Raw genomic sequence first — 10150 nt, 5'->3', positions numbered from 1 at the left:
ATACTCCAACCTCCTAGTCACAGAAGGGCAAAAACTAAACTATGACAAGATTGCTTAGTGCCTTCTGCCGTTAGATCTTGAAAACTAACAGTGATAGGGATTCCACAGCCTGTTCCAGTACTGATGATTACCCTTGGTAAATCCATGCTGGGTCTTTCCAGTCACATTTTTCTCCTCTATGTGCCCAGAAATGGCTTCCAAGAGAACTTTTGTGATTTTCCTGAAGTGAAGCCACCAGCCTGTAGCAGCTTGGGTAGTCCTTGCTCTTTTTGAAGACAGGTGCAACATTTAGCCTTCTCCAAGCCATTAGGTACTTCTCCAAATTTTGATAGCCTTTCAAATATAAAAAGTGGCCTTCCAGTGACATTATCCAGCTCTTTGAGCACTCTCAGATTTATCCCCACTGATTCCTGAGACTTGATTGGGCTGTGACTCCTCAAGAAAAGATCCATGACTTGGTCCTTTTCCCCTATTCACAGTTTTTTTCACCTTGAGGCACAAAGGGTTGGGAGACTTTGTTGGTAAAGGTCAAGTCAATGAAGGCATAAACAGAAATCATTCTGTGTCACTTCTACAGGCTTTTTAAATACCTCCAGGGACAGTGTCTCCACCACTTCCTTGGGCAGCCTGTTCTAGTGATTTGTCTCAGAAAGGAAGGGCTAGCAGCATCAGATCAACTAGTATTATCTCACTAATCCTCTGCAGATATAGCTGCCCAGACAGTATCTTGTGGCTGGAAGTTATCAGTAAAATTTGGGAATTAGGACTGTGTTTTTGTCCTGTGCTTGTACCATGCCCACTAGATCTCAAGCCTATTTCAGGATGGTGATGCCAGGTCTCACAATAATGCAGTTCATAGAGATAATGAACAGAAACTTCAAAAATAATCAGTAATTTCCTGTTACCCCTGAAAGATGCAGACAGCAGCTAAGACCAGTAGCAAAGTTTTCTACATGGAGCATCTCTATACATATGATGCATTTACTCTTTGAATTGCAGCTCTGATCCTCCAGGTCTCTGCCTCATGAAAACTACAATTTTTCATGGAGTCTTTCATGAAGAAAACCAGCTGGGCAATAATTAATACCTGGGCTGAGGCAGGTGGAAATAAGAATGCTTTGCCTCCACTACATTTAGAGCTGCTACTTGTAAGCTGACGTATGCTCCTAACTATGCACTTATCTGATGGTTTCAGTCTCCTTTCACAGGCTGTGTGTGCAGCGTGTAAGGATCTGAATCACAAACTTGGGGGTTTGCCTGCTGGCAACCGGCTGTGCCAAGAGTGTCAGCTCTTCAAAGTGGGCAGGGCACCTCACAGAGAGTGGCGGGAACTGTTTCTGGTGAATTTTGGAGGCAAATGTGATTGTCCTCTCTACTCCTCATGGGATGAGTTCCTTACAGCTCTGAATTTCCCTCTCTGCCTTTTTCCTCATGTCTTCCTGTCCCTTCATGTTCCCATTATGTTTGTACAGGACAAAAAGAGCAAATACTTGGAGCTAAACGTACATATATTTGTATTGCAGATGTGTCTCTCAACTAAGTTGCTAGAATAGGCTCAGAACTGCAAAAACAAATGCAGATTGTTTTATGCTTCAGACCTTCCTTTTAGACTCAAGCATGAGACCTTATTGAAGGCATTAATGAGGAGGCAAAATGAAATGAAGCTTTAAACAGAAACAGCTGCAACCTTAGCTGTGGAGGAACTTGGAATTAGGCAATAGGACAGTTTATGAAAATAAGAGGGGAAAACTACTTTGCAGACCAAAAAAAAAAAAAAAAAAATCTCGTTTGTAAACATTACCTAAAAGCAGAATCCCTTTGAAAGTGGATGTACTTGTCTGCTGTTGCTGTTTATGAACCTTAAATAAAGCCAGAGAGGAGAGAACTGTCAATAGAATTATTGATGAAACCAGAAAGTGCTGCCATAGAGCATTTACCTGCATTGGCTCCAGGGCCCCAGAGAGGACAACACAACCCCGCACTAGGGTTTGAGGAGAAAATGCAGCATGAGGAGAAAATAACCCTTGTGTCATGCTAAAGCACTTTTTTTCCCCCCCCACAAAATAACCAGTCTTTTTCTAGGCAAATTTTCTAAGAGCTGCCTGCAATGGTTTTGGGAAGACTGGGGGTTTGTGGAGCTGGTGAGTTTTCAAGTCAAAAGAAGGATGCTTAGGCCCCATGGAATCAGAAGTCTCATCTGAGACCTGGAAGGTTTGCGATTTGCACAGGGGTTATCCTTGGGCATTGTCCACTTACTCCATAAATAAAAGTATAGGTCAGGAAGAAAAACAGGATTTGGTGCTGTGTGTTTTGCTTTCCAACTTGAAAAATTTAGTGGCTGTAGCATTCACTGACACAATAGCAACAGAATCAAACCCATCCATGAAGCTAAAGGTTCCTTAATAAAGTTTAAATTCTACGTAAATGATGGTGTTGGAGATCCAGGAAAAACCTCACAAGCATGGCTGCTGAACTCCCACAGTGAGTTGAGGAGGACTGTTAATAATCCCAGCTAGGAGAAGCGACAGGAGTCAGATTCTGCAGCTGAAGGGCTGCTTCCTTCACTCCAGGTGAGGAAGGAGCTGGCTGCCTTCACGATGCTGCATGATATTGTCCCTCTCTGTGCATTCCGTTTCTGCATTTCTTTACAATTTTGCTTTCCCCAAGTTTATTCTGTCTCTCTGGTAAATGTTTCCTTGCCTATGTTTGGAGTGGGAACAGAGAAAGTCTCAATGGAAGATAAACATGTTCAGTTACTTGTCCTGAGGAGGCTTAGCTTTACTAGTCCCACTCCTTTCCTTTCCTGCGGCAGTGAGGTGCTCAGCAGACGAGTTACAGTCTCGGTGACCGATGCTGCCTGTGGGGCTCACGTCCACGTGCCCTCAAAGTAGGTGTTTCAGAGGACGGCAAGAGAGACGAGGGCCAGAACACAGTTACAAGTCGAGCTCTGTTGAAGACCCTGTCCTGTGTACTGCACAATGTGAGTATCCTGCTTATTGCTGGAAGGTTTTTCTGAAGACATCATCTCTGCCCGACACAACCGGGCTGGGGCGGACGGGGGTTCCGTAAGCAGCAGCCGGGGTCGGAGTGGGACGCGGCGCAGGGCTCAGAAGCGTCACACCGAGGCTTGGCTGACCTCGCGAACGATCGTTCCGGAGAACAGCTGTCCGCCGCTACTCGATCCCTCCCCAAAACGCAACTGCACCGTCCCGGAGCGGCAGCGCTGGGGACCGACAGCGCCGGTGCCCGCGCAGCCCGGCGGGGCTGCCTCCCTCGTGTCCCCGACGTGGGCGTCCCGCGGCGACAGCGAGGTGCAGGCGACACCGGGAGCGGCTCTTCCAGCCCCTTGTGGGGAGGCAGCCCCGTGTGGGGAGGCAGACGGGCCCCGCCACCGCTGGACCGACCGGGTGTGTGTGTGGGGCGGCCCGCGACTCCCCTGCGCATCGCGGCCGAGGGGGGAGTGACTCTGGCAGCCTGCGGCGAGCCCAGATAAAAGCTCCGCTGCTGCCGTTTTCCCTCCCCTTTTCTCTCGTAACTTTTTTTTTTTTTTTTCCCTCCCTCTCCCTCCCAGCAAAGTGACGCTCCAGCCGGCAGCCCCGGAGCAGCCCCAGCGCCGGACGCCGCCATGAGCCCCGCGGTGCCGCCGTCGGGCCGCGCTGCCGGGGGCTGAGCCCGGCCGTGGGGGACGCCCCAGGGCCGCTCCGCGCCGCCCTGGCGGGGGCAGGAGGCAGAGGCAGCGAGCGCCCAGGCAGGACCCCCGGCCGCCCCGCCGTGCCCGGGGCAGCGCCCGCCGCGATGTCGGCGCAGAGCCTGCTGAGCAGCGTCTTCTCCTGCTCCTCCCCGGCCGCCGCCGCCCCCGCCGCAGCCAAGAGCCTCTCCAAGCGGAGGCTCCGCCAGACGCGCAGCCTCGACCCCGCCATCATCGGCGGCGGCCGGGAGGACGGCGAGGGCGCGGGGCGGGCGGCGCGGGTGCGGGCCGGCGGCAGTCCCTCAGGGGAGCGCCGCGGTCCTCGGGGCGCCCCGCCGCCCCACGGCGCCTCCTTCTCCACCCCCTGCACCCCACTGGAGCGGTCGCCGCCGGGCAGTGCTCTCTTTGACGAGGAGAGCCTCCGCGGGAAGCGGAGTCCCGGCTACGAGCTGCCCTTCCTGGCGCGCACCCCCTCGGCCCTGGCGCTGAGCGGCACCGCCAGCCCCGCCAACAGCATCTTCTCCTCGCCCCGGCGCTGGCTGCAGCAAAGGAAGGGGCAACCCTCGCCGCACGAACCTCGCCCCGCCGCCTACGTCGTGTGGAAATCCGAGGTAGGCACGCCCGCCCCCGAGGGACGGGCACCCGCCGCGCCGCCCTCGCCCCCGTCCCCCTCTTGCCCGCCCGCCCCGGCGGGGCTGCCCCGCGGGGCTCCAGCAGCGCCCACCCGGCCCTGGGTGCACGGCTCCGCGGGACCCGGCCCGTGTCCGCCACGTGCGGCGGGACCGTCGAGGCCGCGGTGGGTGTTGGTGCCGGGAGCTGGCATCTGCGGCGCTGGAGCGCCGGATATTTAAGGTTCCCTCGACGGGAACCTTCCATGTGTTGTTGTCCCAGGCCCGTAGAACCTTGTCCTCCCAGTTTCACACCTCTTAAACTGAAGTATGTGATGGCTTCTAACAAGATAGACAAATTATTTTTAAAGTGCGCACCCAGTGAGTTGTGATTTATTTGAAAACGCACATGTGTCAGAACCACATGAGGAGCAATTGTATTCCAAGACAAATCCAACTTTGCAATGCAAATATTTATTCATTTAACTTGGATGCCATCGATGTTGGGCTGCAGATACCATACCATGGATGAATGTTTTCAAAAAATGTGGCATTGTTTCCTGTTAGTGATTGCTCATCGAGTTGGTTATGCTGAGCCCTTTGTAGCAGAAGAAGAAATTTTTTTTGTTTTGAGAAATTCTCCATCCCGTTCATGGTGATGAGGTTTTCTGCTTAACTGTTTAGTTGTGCCTTCTGGAGAATTGGGATCAGAAAGTAGCATTTCCATTCCATTTCCATTTCAGATGAACTTATTATAAACAGTTGGTAATAAATAGATGCATCAATAAAACAACCTCATTGTTGCAGTGGGACGTGGAAGTCCTTGTAAAATGGTTATCTTACACAGCAATATCAGATCCAAAGTCAAACTAGGCATCATGGTAGCACAAGATTACAAAATGCAGTTTTCATGGGCAAAGGCTGCATCTTACCCTGAGCTCCCATATTTCCCTGTTTGCTTGGAGTATAAAAGTTGTTTGTCTCTGCCAGTTGGGATGGAGTGTCAACATGTGGGTGGCAACTTCAGGCATGATGCTGGCTAACGTTGAAAGAGGTGGTGAAGAATCTTAACAGTTTTAAAAAACGGATTATTATGAAGTTTTGTAATCAGAAGTTACTCTAAGCAATAGTTCATCTTGATGCTTGAATTTTAAGATAGTAAAAAATTCATAGTGTCAAAGAAATTTGTGGGATTTGTAGCATCAGTGAACAGTGAGAAAATAGGTGATCACACTAATTAAGGATAAAAACCTCCAGTGGACAGTGAGATAAAAGGTGATCACACTAATTAAGGATAAGTTTGCTGCTTATTCACTTATGATTTTATAAGGTCTATCAAAAAGTATAACATACTTTCCTGTGCAGAGTTTCCTGACTGAGTCAAAGACTCACAGCATGGCTTCTGATATGTAAATTTAAGCAAGTCTTCCTTTTTTCACTGAATCTATGGTGGTGGACACTTGGGACATTTTTTTCAGATCTTTGTGGTGCCAAAACACACAGCACCTCTTTAGACTGCATATTGCAAAGTAATGAGTTCTTCCTTAATTTGCTGTGTGTCAAGCATTTTTAAATAGTTCACCCTTTTTTTTTTTGGGAGGGATATCATTGTCCCAGCAGTCACAGTGGTGAGGCTGTGATGTCAGGAGCAGGATGCGCTGGCCTCCTGCAGTGAGCCAGTGTTGTCATTGTGAATTGGTAGCATTTTATGTCAGTTGTCATTTAAGTTGTCATTTAACCTGGTACTCGCTAGTTTCAGAGTTGCTATTTTCAAGATGTTATACAAATATGAGCTTAGTTGTTCAGCAAAGACATGTACAAATTATATTAATCTGTATTTTAGAAGAAACTGCTCATACATAATTTTTATCTTATTCCCCCTATTATTTTAGGGATTCATCCTAATGGTCATTCAGTCTGGTCTCATTATAAAATAGCATTATTAATAAAGGATTCAGTTGTTTGCTTCCTATTTAGTGTTTATTTGAAAAGGTTCATTTTTTTGTAAGTGAAGGATTTTTTTGTCTCGGCAGCTTCATCCTGACTGTGGCAAAGCAAGTGTGCTTGAGAAGGTGGAAAAACCCACATTTTATTGGGTGAAAAGGAAGTAACTGTTTATAATATTTAACTTTAAAAGGTCCCATAATTCAAATTATTGTATTCTCAGTAGGATATCTGTAGTTCCATTTCTGTTCAACTTAGGAAATAAAATACATCACAATAATGATTCTACTTGGCTGTAAAAAACAGCTGAATAAATGACTGCCTAATGAAAATGAACATTGAAAGTTTTGGTTGTAGTACTTAAAAATTCCCATCCTGTAAGTTGGGAATAAAATAAATGCAAAATCAGTTTTCTTTACCTTCATTCCAACATCTTCAGTATAATTGCCCTTTTTAGGAAATATTGTTCTACAGCCACTGTGGAAGCAACATGATTGTGCACTAGGAGATAAATGTGGGAATTATTTTGTCCCCCACTACCTTAATCTTTAAAGGAGCAAAGAGAAATAAAAATGCCATGGAAGTTCCCTTCAGAACCCCTTCAAATTATAACTTCTGGGCCAGACCTCCTGCACCTGTTCCAAGCTGGATCAGTGTGGTGGCATCCACAGGGACGTGTTGAAGGTGGGGTTTGCAGCCTGTGCTGGATGAATCCTACCTTGAGACAGCTGGTACGTCGGGGCTGCAGGGGTAGGGGCACCTGGCCCAGCTCTAGTCAGGTTTTAAAGCAAGGATGCCCCACTGATCTGGGATTTCTGTATATGAGGCCGCAGTGGCCATATTGGCTTTGTTATGATGCCAGGACCATAAAATAAAATCACTTATTTTACCTTTTTTTCATTGTAATTCTTTGACTTCTGCATTTTATATGACAAGCCTGTCTACTGGCCTAGGGAGAGAAAGGTTGCTGCTAAGTTCGTGCCACCATTCATAAATAATTTTTAATGGAATGCCTGAATGCACAGGGGATTTCTAATTTCAGCAGCAGGTCACACCTAAATGTGTTTCTTAAGTCTACAGATTTTTGAATGTGAAGCATCATCTGACAGATGTGTCTCTCACTGCCCAGTGACCTGGCAGTTCTTTATTGACATGTTATTTTCTTCACAAGAACATTTATACAACTATAAAGATTATTTTTGGCAGAACTTCTCTGACAAGCATTCTTTCAGCTTTCTATTTTCTGCTTATGTATATAAGCTGCTTAAATAAAAAACCTTTTCCTGGGTCTGTTGAAATCAGCAACCACATTTCCAGTGGTTTCAGCAGGACAAAGCCAAGGGGGATTTTTAGTAAGGGAAAAAAAGCATTCAGCTTTAATTACCATCTGATCTCAGCTGTCCTTTTATGCCATTTTCCTTAAAGAAAATTCACTTTCACTTGCAAAATTAAGTCTATTATGCTTTCATTAAGTGTTTCATATGCTCAGGTAAGCTAAAGTAAGGTAAATATCATGGACAAAATGGTAGAAATACCTAGAAATACCTTAATGCCTTGATTCTGCCAAAATTCATTGTACATTTATGCTAACATACCTTAGTAGACCTGCACAAGTTAAGGATGCAAGTGTTTACACTGTCTGACTGACTGAAATATATTTGCTGGGTCCAGAATAGCTCAAGATTAATAGATCTGTGTGAAGTCCCATGTTGTGTTAATTCTTGTCCTTATTTTTCTGTCTTAAAAATGGTAATGGAAAGCCACAGCAAGTGGATAAAAAATATGCCAAATCATGGGAATGTATCAGAGTAATCTATTTGTTGTGAGAAACCAAATCTACACACTTAAACTTATATGGCCTGATTATTGTGCTGTCATAACCTGTGTTACTAACTAGTTAAGCATTACCATCTCCAACTAGTATGCTTTTTTGGGGGACAGAGCTGATTTTAAAGTAATGGTAGCATAACATCTGCAGCCTTCCCTGCATGCCTGGCCCCTGGGCCTCCTCCTCCTCCTCCTCCTCCTCCTCCTCCTCCTCCTCCTCCGGATTTGTCCTGCACTGCTGTCTGGCCAAGCTGTGATGAGCTGCAAGGATGGTGGAGAAGCTAATCTGCACTACCAGAACAACATTGGTTTAGCTGAAGTGTTTTATAGCATGGCCATCAGAAGTAGTGAACGGTCACAGAACAGATTTCAGCTGACAGGTGGCTTGGGAGGTCAGCTTTGGTAAATTCACTGGCTTGGTACTTAAATAGTTTAAATCCATTGGGAAGGCAGTGTAGATCCTCTCTTTCCTTGTAGCAAGTGAAGGTCCTCCCTTCTGTCAGGCAGCCAGTGATAGGACAAGAGCAAATGGCCTCAAGCTGTCAGTGGTGGTTCAGGTGGACATCAATTGTGTGCACAGTATCTGTTACCCTTAAACACCTTAACCCAGAGATTTTTCTGTATGGATAGGATAGAAGACATGTTGGAATATATTCCCTTACAGAGCTCTGATTAACTGTCCTGGAAGCAAAATGGGGGTCTAGCATGTTTAAATCTATAACTTGTGTTTTTTTCTGTTGAGGGGTTTTCTTAAGGAGATGTGCGAGAACTGTACTTTGGAAGATTTTTATTAATATTTTTATTTTTTTTTTTATAAACTGAAAACTGTATGTGCTGGTATTTACCGGTGGTCTGCTCAACTCTGGAGAGAATATATATATAAAGCACTGTTCTGCTTTGTTTTCTTTCCTAAGACATTCCAAACCACTGGACGTACAGATTAGTCTCAGCCTGAGTCCATTCCATTCAATGGTGTAAGTGTTCTATAATTACAAAATTTGGTGGGCAGGAATGTTGTGGGTCTCTCATGACAGGAATGCAATTAAAAGTAACTAAATATATTCAGTATTTCCGATTTTGGCAAGTGGACTCTTCCCATTCTCGACTAAATTATGTCTGAAGACATTGGATGAAAATATGGGGGTTGATGGTTAGGACAGACAGAATTTTTCAAGTGTGCATTGCTTAAGTAATGGGAAAGGAACTTGCGAAAATAATAGAAATGAGACTGAAAAGTAATTTTGAGTAACCTCTAAAATATTAACAACCCAGACTGCTGTCTTGACTTCATGGTGGAGTTGAAGCACATTTAGTTTTGCAGACTCTGTCGCATGAAAAGAATTGCAGCTGTGACAGCTTGCAGGTGAAGAGCATTTCAGAAGTCTCTTCTGCAGTGTTCTGACTGTATAAGTATTAGGGCTGTACAGGTATTAAGCCTTTTTGGGGGATTTGTTTTTCCTTCCAGTTGAAAATTTCATAATTGAAACTAGCAGGGAGTTCTGAGCAAGTAGGGCTTAAGAGTCATGATGGCACAGTAGTAACTTCAGTCTATTAGTGTCAGAGTTGCAGAGTTGAAATCTTACTGTAAAAAAGGTACTAAAAATCAAAATTATAATGGCAATCCTGTCTTAGTCTCCTTAAACATGATATAACGCCGCTCATATTTGATCCTCTGGTTATATGGCACAGTATTTGAGAGTATAAGCACCACTGGAATTAAGCTAATTTTTAAAATGCAGCTTTTGTGCATCCTGGGTTCCACTGGTTGCTAACTCAACCAGGTGTCTGGATTGTGGGAAAAGAGGCCAGATATTTCATTCAACTTGTAGAAACTGTAAGGAGAACAATAAGGAGGTTCAGACTTCATTTGACTTTGCAACTCATTGGCCAATTTTGGAATGTACTGAGCTTTCAGACTTCAACAGAGTACTCAAATGTGTACCTTCCTTTTGGCTGGCGACTACTAATCAAACCAGAGTATCAGTCAGGAAGCAAAGCCTTCAGTTACTGTTCAGTCCTAGGAATTTACTTTCTTCACCTCACTTTAAAACTTTTGTATCAATTATTGTGTACAAATTTTTAA

The 10150-nt window shown here is 45.5% G+C and overlaps 1 protein-coding gene across 1 annotated transcript in view; it reads left to right on the top strand.

Annotated features, from left to right (window-relative positions):
* The first annotated feature begins 3732 nt into the window (after positions 1 to 3732).
* ARHGAP6 (Rho GTPase activating protein 6) overlaps positions 3733 to 10150 on the top strand; it is a 314111-nt gene continuing 307693 nt past the window's right edge. The window contains exon 1 of the mRNA XM_041472498.1: positions 3733 to 4299. Coding sequence (XP_041328432.1) covers positions 3796 to 4299 — 504 coding nt within the window. The 5' untranslated portion in view covers positions 3733 to 3795. The remainder of the gene's footprint in view (positions 4300 to 10150) is intronic.

This window comes from Pyrgilauda ruficollis, unplaced genomic scaffold (genome assembly GCF_017590135.1).
Source record: "Pyrgilauda ruficollis isolate IOZ18807 unplaced genomic scaffold, ASM1759013v1 scaffold29, whole genome shotgun sequence".
Taxonomy (NCBI): domain Eukaryota; kingdom Metazoa; phylum Chordata; class Aves; order Passeriformes; family Passeridae; genus Pyrgilauda; species Pyrgilauda ruficollis.
The sequence above is the reverse complement of the archived record's forward strand: the minus strand, read 5'-3'. Positions and strand labels throughout refer to the sequence as shown.